This window comes from Ursus maritimus, unplaced genomic scaffold (assembly GCF_017311325.1).
Source record: "Ursus maritimus isolate PB19 unplaced genomic scaffold, ASM1731132v1 scaffold_29, whole genome shotgun sequence".
Lineage (NCBI taxonomy): Eukaryota > Metazoa > Chordata > Mammalia > Carnivora > Ursidae > Ursus > Ursus maritimus.
The window spans coordinates 18,661,825-18,684,020 of record NW_024425452.1 but is presented as its reverse complement, the minus strand read 5'-3'; the positions used below and the strand labels follow the sequence as shown (position 1 = coordinate 18,684,020).

Here is a 22,196-nt window from a genome sequence, read left to right as displayed (position 1 = left end):
TTTGTCAGTAAAATAAAGCTACAACAATTCCTACGTAAACACAGTCATTGGTGTGATAATGCACTTATAACAGTAAATTGTCCTTTCAGAGGGAGTGATGCGGTGGTTAAATGCATTAAGGAGAAACAGGGATGAGCCACTATCTTGCTACTTACTTGCTATGTGTTCTTGGATAAATTATTTATATTCTGAAATCATATTTTAGCTATTTAACGAGGGTAGTCATAGTAACACCCCACTCTTGGGTTGTTGTGAGGATTAAATTAGATAACACATGTAAAACAATTAGCACGTTTTCTGACACATTATTTTTTTAATTTAATTATTTGTTGATATTACATTGATTTGGTTCTAGGTAGTGAAGCCATATTTGATGTGGAAAAGGAAGTGTCATAATTAATAAATTCCCTGGTAGGAATAAACAAGGCATCTATCTTGTTTGCACTGTTACACATATTGCCTATGGCAATCTCTAAAAGCCTATCTCTTGGTAGTATAAACGTGGCATTCTTCTTCAGAATTAAACATATAAATAAATAAATATTTTCTATTATATACAGATTTGTATATATTCATACACACATGCAATATTGTGAGGACAATTATTAAAATTCTACCTATGTACTTCTAGATTTTTTCCTTATATTTTTATTTTATTTTAACATAAAATTAGACTCATTATCCTTCTTATTAAGTGACTTTTTGTTTCACTTCGTGTATCTTAGGAACCACTGCATTGTAATACAAAGAGTCCTGACTCATTCCTTTTATTTATTTTTGTCTGTTGAGGCATTTTATTTGCACATATGAATTACATCTCTAGAAAAAGAATTGGATTTTCCCTCCTGTGTGTTTTCATTTTGCTTCTTCATGGTCTATGATGCCAGCTGATGTTGTCAGTACAATGAAACCAAACTAGCGGGATGGAAGCAGATTATTCTGCCATTTTTCTAGATCTTTGAGTTGCACCTCAAATCTGGGGCTGATCATTCCACACTTGTTTAACCTGTCCATGAGGTTCACAACAATTTTCTCACCTCTTTGATTATCAGTGATTTCAAATTCACCAAAGTAACCATGCTTCATCCTCACAGTTAGAAACCAGATGATAACTTTGGAGTATGGCCTATTAGGAACCTAGGGTTTGTCTCTCTTTTCAGCATTGTTAATGCTCTTGAGAGCATATGCCAGGACATTCATGTGCACCATTATGATGGTACAAAAAGATTGTAGAAGGAGCCTGACTCATGCCTTTTAATAGCTACGTTTTCCAAATAAGTGTTGAAGAACCTTACTTATTTAGGGGCACCAGGCTGGCTCAGTTGGTTAAGCATCCAACTCTTGATTTTGGCTCAGGTCTTACTTTATAAGACTTGTAAATTGTGAGATTTTTGTATTTTTTGTATTTTTTTATTGAGTTCAATTAGCCAACATATAGCACATAGTTAGTTTTTGATGTAGTGTTCAGTGATTCATTAGTTGCATATAACACCCAGTGCTCATTGGATCATGTGCCCTCCTTAATGCCAGAATAGAGAGCCCAGAAATGGACCCTCAACTTCGTGGTCAACTAATCTTCAACAAAGCAGGAAAAGACTATCCAAAGGAAAAAAGACAGTCTTTTCAATAAATGGTCTGGGAAAATTGGACAGCCACATGCAGAAGAATGAAACTGGACCATTCTTTTACACCATATTTTTTGTATTTTTTTTGTATTTTTCTTTACTTTTTTCTTTATGACACTGGGCTTTGCATCTCTCCTTAGAAAAAAGTCTTTTCATGCGGCAATATTTAAATTATTTTCTTATATTCTCATCTACAGTTTTAGGATTAATAACATTTTTAGTAGTCTAATCCATAGTGAATATATTATTATGATTGAAAAAAGTAGGAAAATGAATTTTCTAAGAATTTTTATCAAAGGGTTTGTCATGGCTGTATTGATTCAGGTTGCCTCACTTTTCATGAACTAATAAAAGTTCCTATATATGGGTCAGTTTAGGACTCTCTGTTCTGTTCTTCTCCTTTTTAAAATTTCATGCTGTCATCTGTATTAATTACTACAGTTCAACAGAGGTTTTTTTTTTTTTTTTTAAGTGTTCTTTTCACTAATACACTCTAAATGTTAATTTTGGTCATTCATTTTGCAAATATTGAATATTTTCTATTTATGCGAAACAGAAATAAAATAATTTTCAGAAATAACTCCTGCTCACCAGTTCTAATTGGAGATACCAATATAGATAGAAATGTGTATGTTACTTAGCTGACCTATTTATTATAACTTCCTCTCTTTTGCAATGCCCAAATAATAGTCTCTAAAGGGCATTCATAGACCAATGTCTGAGTCTTTTTTTTTTTTTTTTTTTTTTTTTTTTTTTTTTTTTTTTTTTTTGAGGGGGAGAAAGAGGGGGGGGGGGGGGGGGAGGGCATTTATTTATTTGAGAGTGAGAAAGCATGGGCGGGGAGGGGGGAAGCAGTTGGGAGCAGAGGAAGAAGCAGACTCCCCACTGAGCAGGGAGCCTGAGATGGGTCTCCATCCCAGGACCCCAAGATCATGACCTAAGCCCAAGGCAGACACTTAACTGAGCCACTCAGGTGCCCCTGAGTCTGTCTTTCTAGGTTAGAGACAAGAGCAGTGGAGAACCATGGGCAGTACCGATTGAAACGAACACTCACGTCAATATGGGGCAGAGTGATAAATCTGATGTTCCTTGGCAAGTGAGAGAGCAACGCTTATGTTAGGATTTGAGGGGAAAACCATAAGCAGACTTGTTTTGTTTCTGTTTCTGTTTTGTTTGTTTAAAGATTTGTTTATTTATTTATTCATTTATTTATTTGAGAGATTGAGAGAGCGAGCAGGGGGAAGGATCAGGAGAGAAGCAGATTCCACACTGAGCACAGAGCCCAAATTGGGCTCCATCTCAGGACCCTGAGATCGATCATGACTGGAGCAGAAATCAAGAGTCAGATACTTAATCAAATGAGCCAGTCAGGCATCCCTGTTTCTGTTTTTGTTTTTGTCAATCTGAGAATTTGAGGCAAGCTTTAAAAAATTAGAACTAATGCTACAATAAAAACAAATGCATGATTGGGTATGGGATATTTGTGGTTAGTGACAAATGTAATTAACTCAGCTCTGTGTACACATACACACAGACACACGCACTTTCACTCAGAAAAGAACAGAGTAGGGTGATATAAAAAGCAGAAATTTCTCTTTATTTTGTTGGAACTGAGAAAGATAACTGCTATAAGGGAGCAGTGTTCTGTCTGTTTTTGTTTTGTTTTTAATACCAAATTATAGATACATAAGAAAAGCACTAAAATGGCAACAAGAAAATATGATTATAAAATAAGGAATCAAGACATTCTCAGATGAAGGAAAGCTAAGCATTTATCATGAGCAGTTTTAATTTAAAAGAAGGACTAAAGAAGTTATTTAAATAGAAATAAATAACTTCAGTGTGTGTGTGTGTGTGTGTGTGTGTGTGTTTGAGTGTGAGCTGAAATTTTTATAACGGGATTTTTATGTAATAAGATTTACCTTTCCCATACCATATACGTTATGTACATTGACTTTTTGTTGTTAATGTTTAATTAGTATGTAGTGAATTCTGACATTAAAAGATTTATTTTTTTAAGATTTTATTTATTTGAGAGAGAGACAGAGGGAGACTATAAAGGGAGAGGGAGAGGGAGAAGCAGACTCCCCGCAGAGCAGGGAGCCCAATGGCGGATCAATCCCAGGACCCTGGCATAATGACCTGAGCTGAAGGCAGACACTTAACTGCCTGAGCCACCCAGGCACCCAAGTTTATATTTATTTCCTAGGATCTTTTCTAAAGGTTCTGTGATTTGTGACAAGTTTAAAAGGGACTTATTCAAAAAGTTATTCTAGCATTTTTTTCTTATTTCCTTTTTATCTGCAATTAGATGATTGATCTATCACAGTACTTTTTAAGGTAAAGTTTGAGTTTGAATTTCCCACCAAATGGTCACCTGCTTACCATAAGTCTTGCAGAGAATATCTATGTCCTTCAATTAAAAGCATCTTTAAAATAAATTATATCTTGGATGCCTAGGTGGCTCAGTCAGTCGGGCGTCTGCCTTCGGCTCAGGTCATGATCCCAGGGTCCCAGGATCGAGTCCTGTGTTGGGCTCCTTGCTCAGAGGGGAGCCTGCTTCTCCCTCTTCCTGCTCTGCCTGCGGATCCCCCTGCTCGTGCTCTCTCTCTCTGACAAATAAATAAATAAAGTCTTTAAAATAAAGTAGGTCTCATAAATGGGAATATTTGTCACACACACACAAGGTACCTTACTCTCTCATTTTATCCCTGCAGATCATTCTACGTTAACATACATAGTTCTACTTTATTAATACCTCATTTTATGGAGGTACCATATTTATTAATCAGTACCCTCTCGAGATTTATTTTAAGTGTATTGCTCTCAAAAATTATCTATATTAAATGAAGAATTTTGATGTAATATCACTCAATTTCATTGCAGGAAATACTTATTACTACTTTTAACGCCCCCCACCGCACCTCTCATGTTTCTCTGTGTGTGTGTGTTTGTGTGTGGGGGGAGGGCGTATTTCTTTTTGGTCTCACAGCCTATTCCTTTCCCACCATATTTGTATGTTTATTGGAATCTTTTCCTATCTTTCCTACATATTTTCTCTCTCTGGTATTATTTGTTCTGTTTCATTAGTCTTGAATTTCCAAGTTAAAGGCAGATTTCTATGACCGCTCATGCAAGAGTGAGCCCAAACCTGAATCAGAAGAACAAACTGGTGGAGGAAAGTGATTGCATTTCCTTTCCCAGCCCATCTTGGCCACTAGCACCAACCCCATGTCCCTTAAGATGCTACAGATTCCTTAATAATATTTATTCAAAGTGCTCTCAGTCATTTGGATTACTTGTCCATGCTTGGTCCCTCATTTTTCCAAGCTGGAGTACAATATACTACTGAGATTTTTAATATACACTTTAGGTTCCATATGCAGTATTCCTTTTTTACCTAAGGAAATGGTATGCATTAAGTGTTAGCTTTTTCAATATGTTTGGTATTCTAAATTACCTTTAAAGAATTTTGACATTCATTTCATGAATTTGGCATAGTATCTAATTTCAGCCCTGATGCACTTTTCCTTCCTGTATTTGATTCATTTGTGCATTTCAGGCTATTTCTAAGACAGTGCTTTTGTTTTCTTGTATTTCAATGGCTTTCTTTCCTGAAAGTATTGTCAGACACATTTTCAATAGATAAAAATAATATTTACTATAGAAATCCCAATTTGGGTATTTCATAATCTTGTTTGATTTGTTGAAATAGCAAGTTAAACAGTGCATTTTTTTGATACCAAAACATCATAAGTCAGATTAAATTGGGAATCAAATAAAATCTTCTTGCTATTAACTACTTTAGTTCCACATTCAACCATATAAGAAAGAAAGAAAACAGCAAATGAAAATTATACTGGAAGTAAATTTTAGAGATATTTAGACTTTACACTATATATTGTCATATTCCACAGCCAAGAGACTCTTTTGAGGGGTACCTGGGTGGCTCAGTCATTGAGCATCTGCCTTTGGCTCAGGGCGAGATCCTGGGGTGCTAGGATCGAGCCCCGCATCGGGCTCCCTGCTCCACTGGGAGCCCGCTTCTTCCTCTCCCACTCCCCCTGCTTGTGTTCCCTCTCTCACTGGCTGTCTCTCTCTCTGTCAAATAAATAAATAAAACTTAAAAAAAAAGAGAGAGTGAGAGACTCCTTTGAGAGAGAAATCAAGACTTGGTGGTACAATGAGTTGGAGTTCAGGGCATTTTGTGTCTATGTGGTTTTATTCTGGCATCATCTTTCTATAAGATATTGGTAAAGTCAGTAACACCGTTGGGCTTGTTTCCATTTTTGAAAGTAAAATAACATTGTTAGACTAGATTTTTGCTACTCAGTGTTTGGTCCATGGACTATCAGCATCAGAATCACCTGGGGGTTTGTTAGAAATGGAGAAACTCAGGCCTCACACCAAACCTTTTGAGTTTAAATCTGCAATTTAACTAGGTGCCCAGGTTATTCACAGGCAGTTTTAGTTTTAGGAACAATATACCACATTAGTAGTTTTTATTCACAGCTACACAAAATTCGAGAAATTCTGTGAAGTTTAATAAGTCTTTGCATTGGGTAAGGTGAGGCTGTAATGGGTACCATGTTCTATTTCCACTCTTCGGATAGAACAATTTCATGATTATCTGTTTAACATATTCTGCTTCTCCAAGATCTTCTTTGAAGAAAGTACCCCACTACTTTAAAAACAGCAGTATAAAAAAGAAAACTCATGATTCTGTGACAGAAATGCTATGATAAAAAGGATCTCAAATAATAACCTTCTATTCTTCTGGGAAGCTCAGAGATCACAGAACAACTTCTGGATCTAAGCTACACAACTCAGATAGAACATAACTACCAAAGAGATAATTGGCACATTGACTAGCCAATCTGGCAGTTTACTCTGGCTAGGCAGTCCACAATCAGTATATCTCTGCTTTGTTACTCTCCCACTTCTGTATGTTTCCTGGCATGGCATTTTGAATGCAAGTTGAATGAATGTGGCATTGGGGTATAGGTTAATTGTCTAGATTGCCCTGGTTTACATCACTCCTGGCTTCCTTCTGTTTCTCTCAACACCCAGCCTGTTATTTTCTCATTTTCTGAAGTTCAATTAGTAAATTCTTCTTGGAAAGCACTTTATTATATTTAAATGGGGTACAGCAAAGTAATACAAATGATGATGAACAGAAGGAAAGGTATCAGCCTTAAGTTTTGCACCAGGAAAGATTGAGAATTTTAAATGAATATTTGATTTTTTTCTAAAAAGAAATTGCTTTGTATTTTCCATTAAGCCTGCTAATTAATTTAGTAAAAGATTCTTGTAAACCCTAGAGACAGAACTTTTGGCAGTCTAAAAACAATCCCTTTCTTCCCGTGGGAGATATAATTCAATTAGTTTATGTAATGCTTTCTAATAAATCATTCTATATATACCCAGCCGTAGGCCTAAGAGGGAAACATTTTGTTTCCATGTCATTCCCTATGGAATTCTGCATTTAAATTCCAGGAAAATAACTGAAGTACCTGCACAAAGTCTTCTCAGTGCCCTTGGTTATCTTTAAGGAGTTTACATTTTCAGCAAAGGTGGAACAAATATCCAAATGGCATTCATTTATAAAAAACATACATTTAACTGTATCACTGGGGTGAGTGTAAAAGATCACCATCTGGGTTCTAAAGCATGACTTGAGTTTTACAGTCAAGGACACAATCTATTTCTTATTGAAAAGGATACTAATTAAACTCTCCGGTGATTTTTGACAAATCCTTAATTTTTCATGTGATAAATGATATGAATACAATGGCTTCACATTAGCCTTTTCAGTGTGACTTTTTATTGTTATGTTAACATTTCTTAAAAGTCACTAAATGTTTATAAGCATAAATGTCAACCAATGATAGTTCTAAAAAATATCACTTTTCAGAGTAAAATGTAAAAAAAATCTCATGTTTGTATATGTTATTATCTTTGAAGATGTAGTAACTTAGATTCTAGAGTGCAAATGATTCATATTTCTGTATATTCGTTAAGAAATTCTGTGTAGACAACATATTAAGAGTGTATAAAAATGGTTTACTAAGGATGTCATAAAATTCCATAAATTATTTATCAGAATTATAGGTGCAAATCTTTTCAGAGTTAACATTACCTTGAAAAATGATGTCATGCCTTGTTTAAAGCATCATGCTTTGTGTTTTCCAGAATATAAACACATATGTAATATCTAAAATATAAACTTAAGAAGCATATGGCATGATATGGTAAATATTAAATATACTAAAAACTCATTTTCTGTTCTAGCTGAATGAGTGAGATAGAGGCTGGCAAGGCCCTTGGCCTTCAGAGTATAAAGGGAAAGAAGATAACATTTACTGAACAGCTGTTATGTCCCAGGAACAGGGCTAATTACTTTCTATTCATTATTTTATTTAATTCTCATGGGAACCTGTGTGAATTGGATGAAATTATTGCCATTTTACACATAAATGCACCAACAATAAATAAAATACCATTTATTTAGTAAGTGGGTAAAAGTAGTATAAAAGCAGAAAAATATTCAAATGCTTTAAAAGTAATACACAGATATTATCTAGGTTCCTCTGACTCCACAAGTCCCCTGTATTTCTGGGACTATAGGATGCAGAAATACTAGACACAGATTTGGACAAATGTATGGGGAAAAGTGGCTGAATAAAAAATTCTGATCGGATACACAATAAAACTCTGGACCAAGATGGTGACATATGAGGCACCTGAATTTCCTTCCTGCCATGGGTACACTGAATGTATAGAACAATGCACACAGCAGTTCCACTTGAGAGAAATCCAGAAACTACTACACATTAGGCAACTGAGAAAATACTCATATTGAAATGGGTCAGAAAGGCTGAGACACCCTCTCACCATAAATCCCACTCTTGCACAGTGCTATACAGTTAGAAAGAAATCCCTAACTTCCAGCTTCTCCCTGAGAAGTGATGGGTTTGGATCCCATGTCTAGCATCCCAAATTTTAAGAGTGTATAAATCTAGAGCTTTTATATGTATTCAAAGTTAGGATGTTAGCAGGGACATGCTATGCTATAAAATAGACAAAGTACAAAAATCAGTTGCATTTCTATACACCAATAATGAACTATTAGAGAAATTAAGAAAACAATCCAATTTGTAATAACACCAAAAAGAATAAAATACTTGGGAATCAATTTAATCAAGGAGGAATAGAAAGATCTGAACACTTAACACTATAAAACATTGATGCAAGACGATTAAAGAAGTGACCAAAAAAATGAAAGAAACAAAAGAAAAGATACTTCCTATTCTTGGATTGGAAGAATTAATATTATTAAAATGTCCATACTTCACAAAGGGATTTACAAATTTAATACCACACCTTATCAAAATTCCAAAGGCATTTTTCACAGAAATAGAAAAAAAAAATCCTAATACTTATATGGAACCACAAAGGACTCCAAACAGCCAAAGCAATCTTGAGAAAGGAGAACGGAGCTGGAGGCATTACACTTCCTCGTTTTAAACTATATTCAAAGCTGTAGTAATCAAAACAGTGTGATTTGGCATAAAACAGAAACATAGATCAGTGGAACATAATAAAGAGCCCAGAAATAAATCTGTGCAAATAGGGTCAATTAATTTATGACAAAGGAACCAACAATGGACATGAGGAAAGGACAGGCTCTTCAATAAATGGTGTTGGACTGTATGGTGACTAACATAATAAAATTTTTTTTAAAAATAAAAAAATTAAAAAATGGTGTTGGGAAAACTGATAGCCACATGCAAAATAATGACTCTGGACTCCTTCCTTACATCATCACAAAACCAGCTCAAAATGGATTAAAGACTTGAATATAAGACCTGAAACCTTAAAGCTCCTAGAAGAAGACATAGCTGGTAAGCTCCTTGGTATTTGATCTTAGTGATCATTTTTGGAGTTTGACACCAAAAGCAAATGCAAAGAAAGCAAGAAATTAACAAAAAGGTCTACATAAAACTTTAAAAGCTTCTGCATAGTAAGGAAACCATTAACAAAATGAAAGGCTACCTATGGAATGGGAGAAAAGATTCACAAACTATATATCTAATAAGGGATTAATATCCAAAATATATAAGGAACTCATGCAACTTAATAGCAAAACAAACAAACAAAAACCCCAAATAACCCAATTTAAAAACTGGACAGGAGGCTTGAATAGACATTTCTCCAGTGAAGCTATACAAATGGCCAACAGATATATGGAAACGCACTGAACATCACTAATCATCAGGGAAATGTAAATCAAAGCCACAGTGAGATATTGTCCTACACCTGTTAGGATGTCAATTAGCAAAAACACAAGAGATAACAGATGTTGGCAAGGATGTGGAAAAAAGGGAACCAAGTGTACAGTGATGATGGCAATATAAACTGCTAATCAGTATGGAAAACACTATGGAGATTCCTCAAGAAATTAAAAATAAAACTACCAAACGACCTAGTAATCACAATTCTGATTAAATTGTCAAAGGAAATTAAACCATTACCTTCAAGAGATATCTGTAGTTCCATGTTTACTGCAGCATTATTCACAATAGCCAAGGTATGGAAACAACCCGTGTTCATCAGTCGACGGTTGGATAAAGAAAATGTGGCATCTGTATACACAAGGGAATATTGTTCAGCCTTAAAAAGGAAGGAAATCCTGCCGTTTGTGACAACATTGATAAACTTGGAGTGCAGTATACTAAGGCAAATAAGCCAGGCTAAAAACAAATACTGTACTGAATGGTATCACATCACTTTTATGTGGAATCTTTAAAAAAAAATTGTTGAACTTGTAGAGACAGAGAATAGAATGGTTGATTGTCAGGGGTCAGGGGATGGGAGAAATAGAGAAAGGCTGGGAAATCATACAAACTTTTAGTTATTAGATGTAGAAATTCTGGGAATGTAATACATAACATGGTGACTATATTAATAACACTGTATTCTATAACTATAATTTGCTAAGAGAGTAGAACTGAAGTGGTCTTACTCCCTCCACTCTAATAAGAAAAAAGGTAAATATGTCAGGTGATAGGTGTATGAATTAACTCAGTGGTGGAGATCTTTTCACAATGTACATGTGTATCAAATCACCATTCTGTATAGTTTAAATGTAGTGCAGAGGTTTTCTTTTGTCAGTCATACCTCAATAAATCTGAAAAGGGAATATGCATATTAAAATAATTTTGGTGAAAAAAAGATTATGAGTAGAATAAAAAGGGAGATTAAATCAGATATTAAAGATGCCTGGTTTTTAAGAGGGATATAAGTCAATTGTGAATTGTCTGTTCTAAGTATGTGTTCAAACTCAGGATTCCTTCAAGAGATAGTAAAAACACTACTAATATTACCCTAGAACAACAGAATTAATCTGGGGCTGTTCCAGGCAAACTGGAATGTATACTCAGGGTCAGTGAATTCCTGATATTATATACATAGGATTTCAGTTAGCACCATTACTAGGGTGTTTAGGGGGGGTAGGTGTTCACTGCCATGGTACATGTTTTACTAAAGTTTAATTTTTTTTTTTTTCTGAAAAATTAACAGTGGGACATTTGACAGAGTATCCTTGTCGTGTTCCTGATCTTAAGGGAAAGGCTTCCAGCTTTGCCCCATTGAGAATGATATTTGCTGTAGGCTTTTCATAGATGGTTTTTATGAACTTGAGGAATGTACCCTCTATCCCTATACTCTGAAGGGTTTTAATCAGGAAAGGATGCTGTATTTTGTCAAATGCTTTTTCTGCATCTATTGAGAGAATCATATGATTTTTGGCTTTTTCCTTGTTGATATAATCTATCACACTGATAGATTTGCGAGTGTTGAACCACTCTTGCATCCCAGGGATGAATCCCACTTGGTCATGATGGATAATCCTTTTAATGTACTGTTGGATCCTATTAACAAGGATCTTGTTGAGAATTTTGGCGTCCATATTCATTAGGGAAATCGGTCTGTAATTCTCCTTTTTGTTGGGGTCTTTGTCTGGTTTGGGGATCAAGGTAATATTGGCCTCATAGAATGAGTGTGGTAGCTTTCCTTCTGTTTCTATTTTTTGAAATAGCTTTAGGAGAATAGGTATTATTTCTTCTTTGAATGTTTGTTAGAATTCCCCAGGGAATCCATCAGGCCCTGGCATTTTGTTTTTTGGAAGGTTTTTAATCACTGTTTCAATCTCTTCATAATTAATTGGTCTGTTTAAAAAATCAGTTTCCTCATGTTTCAGTCTTGGTAGTTTATAGGTTTCCAGGAAGGCCTCCATCTCTTCCAGATTGCTTAATTTATTGGCATAAAGCTGTTGATAAAAGTTTCTAATAATCCTTCCAATTTCAATGGTGCTCGTCGTGACCTCTCCTTTTTCATTCATAATTTTAATAATCTGGGTCCTTTCTCTTTTCTTTTGGATAAGTCTTGCCAGTGGTCTGTCAATTTTATTGATTCTCTCAAAGAACCAGCTTCTAGTCCTGTTGATCTGCTCTACTGTACTTCTGGTTTCTGCTTGATTGATTTCAGCTCTAATTTTGGTCAACTGCTTCCTCGTGCGTGGATTAGGCCTGTCCCTCTGTTGCTGTTCCAGCTTCTTGAGGTGAGAATATAAAAACTGCATTTTAGATTTTTCTATTCTTTTGAGTGAGGCTTGGATGGCTATGTATTTCCCCCTTAGGACTGCCTTTGCAGTATCCCATAGGTTTTGGACTGTTGTATTTTCATTCTCATTGGTCTCCATAAATTGTTTAATTTGATTTTTGATTTCCTGGTTTATCGAGTCATTCCTGAGCAGGATGGTTCTTAGTCTCCAAGTGTTTGAGTTTCTTCCAAATTTTTCCTTGTGGTTGAGTTCCAATTTCAGAGCGTTGTGGTCTGAGAATATGCAGGGGATAATTTCAATCTTTTGGTATCGGTTGAGACCTGTTTTGTGTCCCAGAACATGGTCTATTCTTGAGAATGTTCCATGGGCATTAGAATAGAATGAGTATTCTTTGGTTCTGGGGTGTAGTGTTCTATATATATCTATGAGGTCCAACTCGTCGAGTATGGCATTCAAAGCCTTTGATTCTTTGCTTAGTTTTTGCCAGGGTGTTCTGTCTATTTCTGAGAGTGGAGTGTTGAGGTCCCCTACTATTAATGTATTTTTATTTATATGTCTCTTTATTCTGGTTAAGAGTTGGCTTGTGTATCTTGCTGCTCCCCTGTTGGGGGCATATATATTTATAATTGTCATATCCACTTGTTGAATACTTCCTTTAAGAATAATATAGTGCCCTTCTGCATCTCTAACTATAGTCTGTAGTTTAAAATCCAATTTATCTGATATGAGAATTGCTACCCCAGCTTTCTTTTGAGGTCCATTTGCGTGAAAGATGGTACTCCATCCCCTTACTCTCAGTCTGAATGCATCTTTGGGTTCGAAATGAGTCTCTTGTAGACAGCAAATGGATGGGTCATTTCTTTTTATCCAATCTGCAACCCTGTGGCATTTATGGGAGCATTTAGGCCATTTACGTTGAGACTGATTATTGAGAGAGATGATTTTAATGATGCCATGTTGCCTGTAAAGTCTTTGTTTCTATAGATTGTGACTTTCTGTTCTGTATCACGTTTGGGGCCTTTTTACTTTTATAGAACCCCCCTTAATATCTCCTGTAGGGTTGGTTTCGTGGTCACGAAATTGGTGAGTGACTAGCAATTCTGGAAAGTCTTTATCTCTCCATCAATTCTGAATGACAGCCTTGCTGGATAAAGGATCCTTGGCTGCATGTTTTTCTCTGAAAGAGCTTTAAAAATGCCCTCCCAACCCTTTCTCTCATTCCAGGTCTGTGTAGACAGGTCTGACGTAATTCTGATATCTTTGCCTTCGTACGTGAGAAATTTCTTTGCCCTGGCCGCTTTCAATACTGTATCCTTGGATCTAATATTTGTGAATTGCACTATGATGTGACATGGCATAGGTTTGTCCTGGTTGAGCTTTGGAGGGGTCCTCTCTGCCTCTTGGACAGGAATGCTTGTTTCCTTTGCTAGATTAGGGAAGTTTTCAGCTACAATTTGTTCAAATATCTCTTCTACACCTCTGTTTTTCTCCACCCCCTCGGGGATGCCGATGATTTTGACATTAGAACGTTTCATTGAGTCAGTAATCTCCCGTAACCTACATTCTTGAGATTGGATTTTTTTTGATCCAAGTTTCTGTCTTAGCTTTCTCTTCTACTAACGCATCTTCCAATTCGCCAATTCGTTCTGCCTCATTCACCATGGCCGTCAGAGCATGTAGTTTTGACTGCATTTGATTCACAGTATTTTTAATTTCTGCCAGATTCACTCTAATTTCCGCCCTTAGGGATTCTATATTCTTGTTAATATTTTCATTAATATTTTTTTCAAGTCTACACATCACCTTGACCAATGTTACTCTGAACTCCATTTCTGATAATTTGGTTATATCCATATCTACCAGTTCTGTGTCAGAGGCCACAGACTCATTGTCTTTTCTTTGCGGGGGGGGGGGATTTCTCCTACTAGTCATTCCGATGAGGAGAGGTTGCAGGGTTGCTCAGAGCCCAAATTATTGACCGGGACCCAGGCAGTGTGCACTTGTTTTATAGGGACCTTAGGGATGTGGGCTTCTTGATTTTTCAGCCTGCCTTCTGGGGGAGGGGCCTGCCGCGCCGATACTCAGGCAACCCTGTTTGGGTAGAGTCTTCCTGTCCCCTGCGAGGGGGGATGGGGATGGGCACCCTCTGAGCTGATATTTCCAGGCTTTTGTTCTCTGGCGGCTTTCCCTGGTGGTTTGCTGTGCCTCTTCTGAGAGTCAGAGCAACAGTAGCCGAATCCCAGCCTCTGTCTCAGAACAGAGGGATCGCAGACTGTTCTCCACTGGGGTCTTCTGGCCACTTTAACTCTGTTTCTGTTGGTGCTGCTTAACCCTGCAGCAACCCGGGATGTGCACTCCACAGCCGGTGTCCCAGCTCTCACTTCCAGGGCCGGCGCATCTCTGTCCTTTGTGTTTCTTTTTCTTTTCTTTTTTTTTTTTTTTTTAAGATTTTATTTATTTATCTGACAGAGATAGAGACAGCCAGCGAGAGAGGGAACACAAGCAGGGGGAGTGGGAGAGAAAGAAGCAGGCTCATAGAGGAGGAGCCTGATGTGGGGCTCGATCCCATAACGCCAGGATCACGCCCTGAGCTGAAGGCAGACGCCTAACCGCTGTGCCACCCAGGCGCCCCTGTCCTTTGTGTTTCTAACACCGCCAGCCACCAGCCTCCCCTGCGCGTTCCAGAGCTCCGGCCCTTAGACGGGTTGGGTGCGATCCCCGGCTCAGGGTCTCAGTCCGCTCTCTTGCGGGTGCCTTCCGCGAGTCCACCCACTCCCCCGTGCAGGTGGCTGCTGCTTCCGGCGAGCGAACACAGAGGCTCCCTCCCCCTTCCGTTTATCTTCCGGTATCTGTGCGCGGTTTCACGGCTCCCTGCTTCGTACCTCAATACTCAGCGCTGGAAATGTTCATTTGTAGAGATCCAGATGTATCTTCCTGCGTCTCAGGCTGATTCCGTGGGTGTTCAGGATGGTCTGGTACCTATCCAGCTCCACTCAGGGGACCGGCTGAAAAAGGAGACCCCTACTCCTCCTCCATCTTAACTCGCCAATAGTGATTCTCTGTTTCTTATTTATAACTGCACATCAGTTCCTTGCATTAATGAAGACTTCTGTCAGAAATCAGTCTGTGGCTTTACTTGCATTTGCCCAAGTGGATACACTGGTGCATATTATGAAGTAAATATTGACAGTCGTGCTGAGCCTGAATGGAATTCGGTCCCCTGTCTTAATGGAGGGATTTCTGTTGATGGACCTGGACACATGTTTTACTGCAGGTCAGTATTTACCCACAATTAACCAAATATATATTTCAGAAAGCATATAAACATCCTAGTAGTGATGCACTCTGAAACATAGATACTAAGTTTTTAAGTGAGTTTTCATCTTAAAAAAATGAAATCACAAATTTTAAGTCAACATTTCTAAGAAAGCATTATTTATATGTTTTTCCAAATACCATATATTCATATAAACCCAATGTTGGACTTACAAATTTAATCATCTCTCATTTTATAATTGTATCGTATCACCTATCCTTCCCAAAATTGGATTCTTATTCTTTTTTCTTAAATATTACGCCACATGAATGACACATAGATAGTTCATATTTATAATACACTTCTTATAGAGACTCATTAGTCTTCCTGCTGTACTTATGATTTTAAGAACTTAACAACTGAGAAAATTTTCATTTGCTAAGATTTATAAAAATAATCTGTATTACTGTATTTTCGAACCAACTACTATTTAAGGTATCTTCTAAAAATTCTTAGGAGATGAATTTTCATTACCTTTGTTCTTTATGATTATATAATATATAATTGGTTGGTCATTTGAGCATGTAGCCAATACCTGTTCAGTTTGTAAAATATTAATTGAAACCACATATTTAAAAAAATAGTTTACCTCTTCTATTTCAGTCTGATTTTTAGGAGCCTGATATTAAGTTAAAATCTGTGAACAACTGTGTTTCTTCTAAATAGCCTAAATTATTGAAAGGTTGAAATATCATGTGTATTTTGGTGCATATTTAGTGGTAAAGTATTTATATTATTTCTATATTTTGTCAATTATCATTATTATTAATTATTATTTCTTTTTAAAATTATTAATATATTCTGTATTACATTTAATATTACCACCACCATATTTTCTTTGTTCAATACCTACAGTGTGCTTTTGTCCTCTTATTTATTTTGATCAATGCAGTATCATTTTATTTGGAGCGTATCTCTACTAAGGCACACATAGATGATAATTTCACGTAAACCCAAGATTATTATTGTTTCATTTAACATATGTAGACAGTGTTAACTTATTATTATGACACAGTTATTCTTTATTACATATTGCCTAACATGCCATTTTTATTTGGGGTGTGTGTGTGTGTGTGTGTGAGTGTATTTTGTATTTTTAAGCTTGAATTTTGCTTATTTTACTCTGGTGGTTTGATAAAGTATAGAAAGTAAACACATTTCTAATATCAACTATAATTACATAAAATATCATAAAAATGACCACTTGACCACTGCAAGGACCCTCTGGGTTATAACCTAATCAGTGCCTGGATGAAGTCAGCAAAAGTAAGCTGAATGTTTATTTCCAATATGATGTTATAAATCAAGGTTCCATTCGTGGAAACCCATTCTGTTCAATAAAAAAAAAGAAAAATAGAAATAAGTGAACCTAAAACTAAAATATGTGTTTTTACAACCTTGTTAATTCAAGAACTATAAAAGCTACTCTATAAATCTTCCTTTTAGGGGATGTAGTCATGGGCTAGCTAGGCTGACCTTTCTTAAAGCATGAAGTCAAAAGAATTTAGACTGAAGAGGCTTCCCTCTTTTCCTGGCTCATCTCCCAGGGACAAGCATAGGCAACCATTACAGCTACAAGGTTATTCAAACGTCATTTAAATAAGAGTTGTCTGTTTTAAAATTTTTCACTGTTGATTCAATATTCCTGAAAGCTCCTGAAAATCTGTGAATGGTAAATTTAAATGCCTTATAAGTTACAGTTTCTAAGGGACTTGCACAGTGACTGTGAGTAGCCATTAGTGTTGGTGCCAAGTTAGCACTATCCTCAAACCGTTTATTTACAAAAACAAACACTTCATGGGATGGAAAGTTTTGCAAGTTAAATCATATATTTGTGTGTGGGTTAAAGATTAACCTGTGGTAAACTTATTTAAACCATAATAAAATAATCATTTTTCTTTATGTAAAAAATTGTATGAAACCTGGGGCACCTGGGTGGCACAGTTGGATAAGTGTCCGACTCTTGGTTTCTGTTCAGGTCATGATCTCAGGGACCTGGGAAAGAGCCCTTGTCAGGCTCCATGCTCAGTGGGGAGTCTGCTTGAGATTCTCTCTCTCCCTCTCCCTCTGTCCCTCCTGCTTGTACTGTCTCTGTCTCTAAAATAAATAAAAAATATATTTTTTAAAAATTGTACAAAACTACTTATTTCTCACCCTTTTTAATCTGGTTTTATAAAATTTTTCTTTGGGAGAATATTATTTACTTTCTCTTACTTTTCAGTGCATATGGACTTTTTAAGTAGCTGGGTTTTTTTGGTGTTTTTTTTTTTTTTATTGTAAATATAATGCCCACTTAGCAAACCATGTTATTTTCTGTTTCCAAAGTAATTTATTTGAAGAATTCATTTTTCTTCAAGTGCCAATAACTTGGCTTACTTTTTGTTACAGAACTTTTTAAGTTGACTCAGAGTCTCAGTTACTAACATTTTTATGCCTGTTTTATTGATCTTTATTGCTGTTTACCCAGATATCTCATATGACTCTTTTATATCCCTATTCTTTGACCAGATTCTTCTTTATTGAATTATTTCTGTGTCTACAAGACTGTTTTAAGTAATAGGCCTGCCCAGTTAAAGCAGTAGAGTAGAAGCATGTATTAATGCAGAGGCATAACTGAGAACCTACTTTAACTATGTGTGGTATGGTGGTTTAAATCCAGGGTGAAATTGATGAGCATATATGGACCCATTGAAATATTTCCACATTACTCTGCAGACATTGAATGTCGGGCTTCTCTAGGTCTGAGTTGTGTCAGATTTGTACTTCGGTCATTGCAGATTTTTTTCATGAAGATGTCTGATTCATTTAGATTACTTTATAACTAGAACAATGTTACATTTTAAGAACAGCTAGGTATTGGGGTAGCCGGTAGAGCATGCAACCCTTGATCTTGGGGTTGTAAATTTGAGCCCCATGTTGGGTGTAGAGAATACTTTAAAATAAAATCTTAAAAAATAAAGAAACGCCAGTATTCATTTTTAATCTTCTTGACATTAACTAAATTTTGAAAGGAATGGGTAGTCCTTAAATTTAAAAAAAAAAAAAATGAAAGAAAAAAGAAAGGACGTACTGAAGTCTGACCTTTTAGAATATGATCCTTGAAGATGGTAAAATGAATAAGCCAGTGATATGTAGCTAGTTTCCTCATTACTATGGACAAATACCTAGGTAATATTGCTTTGAATACTGACATAAATTAAATCAGTTAACCATTTCAAGCAAAATAAGCTGGAATTAGTTTTAGATAAAAAATAACTGGGCTATTAGGTTCCAAGGAACATAATGTTTAAGTAATTCAATCATACTTTAAAGACAATTTTATAATCATGCTTTGGATCATTTCTGGAGACGTGACAGGACATTTCAAATACTTAAATTTATTTTTGGTAATATATGTGTTCAGCAACTCAAACTCTTGAGTGAGTTCATTTATATTGCCCAGTGAAGATGTATTAAATTAATAACATGAATGTTGAAAATAAAAAATATGGTCAATAATTGATAAGATTTTTTAAAATCTTTGTCATTATTTCTTATTTAAAATAAATGAAAATAACCTTTTATTCAGAAAATATAATAATTTATTATTGTATTTTTAGTCCTAAACTCAAATGGATGTTTCTTACTAACACATTGAATTTTAGGGCTGCAGTTCTTTCTAATACATTGAATTTTAGGGCTGCCGAAAATTATAGAGATTGCCTCTGGTAATCTAGTTAGTACATAGATGAAGGATCAAAAGCATAGGAGTTTTGTACTATCAATTGCATTCAAAGTCATGATCAGTGGAAAAGTCAATTTTAGAATACAGTGAGATTTTTTAAAAATCTTTATTAGAGTACTAATGCAAAAAATATATACATATAGTAAAAAAAGAAAAAAGTGTATATAGTCAGATGACATGACTATTCTGTAGATACAGTTAAACATCTCTTTTGTAGTTTATATCCTGGTACAAAGTTTAAAGACATTAATGACTTTGTTCAGTTTAATAATGGCTGCTTTCAGAAGTCCATAAGTATTATTAACCATGTGTAACAGTTTAATAGCATTTTAATGTGTGCAAGTTTTATTAAACCATAAAAACTATGTTGAAATTACACTAAAATCCAAATTAGAATCACACAGCAGAGGGCTATAGAAATAAGTAAAAACATTATACATAACTCTTTCTCTGGCACCATGTAGATTATAAAGAATATAGCAAATAATTTATAAAACAAAGCACTGAGACAAAAAGATACTTGTTTTTGTTTTTAATATGTGAAATCCTGTTCCAGACAATTTTTTCCTTGGTGTTCTCTGCTTTTGGCTTTGCAGAGTCCCTTTCCATCTGCCACAACTTTCCCACTGTCCAGTTGGAAATGTCCCCTCACTTTGATATTTCCTCCAAACTCAACTCTTCTTGGTCATTGCCTCTATAGTCTTGAAGTGTTTTATATTCTTGCCCTTCTCATTCACCTAAGCTTCATTACACTTTCTGCCATGAACTGAGTGTAGTTAGTTCACACTACTATATGTATTATATTTAAAAAGAGGTAAAAAATATTTGATTACTCACACTGGTATTTTTCCTTTTAAAATAACACTCAACAAAATCAGGAAAAGCTAATAAATTTTTAATTATAAGATCTCAGCAACCATAACATATTGTTAAATCAAATATCTGAGATAAGTAAGCCTTCCTGAATCCCCTCATATCATAAGTAAGGAAAGATAGATGCTATTTTTTTCTATGCTTGGATAGAAAAATCAGAGGTGGTACATAACTTATGAAGTATACAGGGAAAGGGTACTGATCTATATAACTTATTTTCAGCAATCATCAATCACCTTTGCTGCAAGATAATTCATTTTATAAGTTGGAGTAAAACGTCTGTATTTTAACAGCCACACTTAGGTGGCTTTCCATTACATATAGATTATGTTTTCAGAAATATCAGATGGACTATGTAATCCTCTAACAACTTTTTATTTTGTTTACTCTCTCCAAAAAGTAAACCTTTGACCAAGAATCAAAAATTAAATTTATAAATAATGCTATGATGAACACAGTGTTGCATATATCTTCTTGAATTAATGTTTCTGTTTCCTTCGGTAGATACCCAGTAGTAGAATTACTGGATCATGTGGTATTTCTGTTTTTACTTTTCTGAGGAACCTCCATACTATCTTCCACAGTGGCTACACCAGTTTGCATTAACACCAACAGTGCACAAGGGTTCCTTTTCTCTACATCCTTGCCAACACTTGTTATTTCTTGTCATTTTGATTCTAGCCATTCTGACAGGTGTGAGATGACATCTTGTTTGTGGTTTTGATTTGCATTTCCCTCATGATTAGTGATGTTGAGCATCTTTTCATGTATCTGTTGTCCATTTGTATGTCTTTGGAAAAAATGTCTATTCATGTCCTCGGCACATTTTTTTAATTGGATTGCTTGTGGGTTCTTTGGTGTTTTGCTGTATAAGTTCTTTATATATTTTGGATATTAACCCTTTATTGGATATATCATTTGCAAATATCTTCTCCCGTTCAGTAAGTTGCCTTGTCATTTGTTGAAGGTTTCCTTTGCTATGCAAAAGCTTTTGATGTAGTCTCAATAGTTTAATATGCTTTTGTTACCCTTGCCTGAGGAGACATATCTAGAAAAATGTTTCTATGGCTAATGTCAAAGAAATTACTGCCTATGTTTTCCTCTGGGAGTTTTATGGCTTCAGGTCTCATATTTAGTTATTTAATCCATTTTGATTTTGTGTATATCGTATAAGAAAATGGTCCCATTTCATTATTTTTGCATGTAGCTGTCCAGTTTTCCCAGTACCATTTGTTGAAGTAACTGTTTCTTCCCCATTATATATTATTGACACCTTTGTTGTAGATTAATTAACCTTATAAGCATGGTTTGTATGTGGGGTCTCTATTCTGTCCCATTATCTATGTGTCTGTTTTTGTGCCAGTACTATACTGTTTTGATCGCGACAGCTTAGTACTATATCTTAAAATCTGGCATTGTGATTATCTCCAGTTTTGTTCTTGTTTTTCAAGATTGCTTTGGCTATTCAGGGTCTTTTATGGTTCCATACAAATTTTAGTGTTATTTTTTCTAGTTCTGTGGAAAAAGTTATTCGTATTTTCATGTGGATTGCATTAAATCTGTAGATCGACAGAGAATGGTTTGAACCTAGTTGGTTGGTGTTGACTTTAGCCTGGAAATTGCTTGCCTTTTACAGGAGCGTATAGATTGAAATTATTTCAAAGCACAGAAAGATGGGAATAAACAAACGAAAGTGCTTATATAGTTAGTAAACACTCTTGGATAGTCTCTAGAGCTCATCATTTTTCATGTTACCTCTCCTCACTGACCTGTGCTAAGAGTTGTCTGCAGAGTTGTTCAGCATAGGCCAGGGCCAAGAAAGTGGGGATGTGGATACATTTCATCTTCATTACTAAGTTAAAACTCTTGGATCTTTATTCTGTTTTTCTCAAGTGACTGCACAATATTTGGTTTTGAGATTTATTTCCATTCCTCTTTCAAGAATTAAATAATTGATAACTGTTTCCTCCAAAAAATATTAACAATATTTCTTCTAATGCATGAGCAGGGGATATTTTTCTATTTGCTTTAACC

At 35.6% G+C, this 22,196-nt stretch overlaps 1 protein-coding gene and 1 pseudogene across 1 annotated transcript in view; one reads left to right on the top strand and one right to left on the bottom strand.

Annotated features, from left to right (window-relative positions):
* EYS (eyes shut homolog) overlaps positions 1-22,196 on the top strand; it is a 1,466,842-nt gene that overhangs the window by 544,673 nt on the left and 899,973 nt on the right. The window contains 1 exon segment of the mRNA XM_008684895.2: positions 15,325-15,540. Within this exon segment, the coding sequence (XP_008683117.2) occupies positions 15,325-15,540 (216 nt within the window).
* LOC121105720 lies at positions 820-1,451 on the bottom strand (annotated as a pseudogene).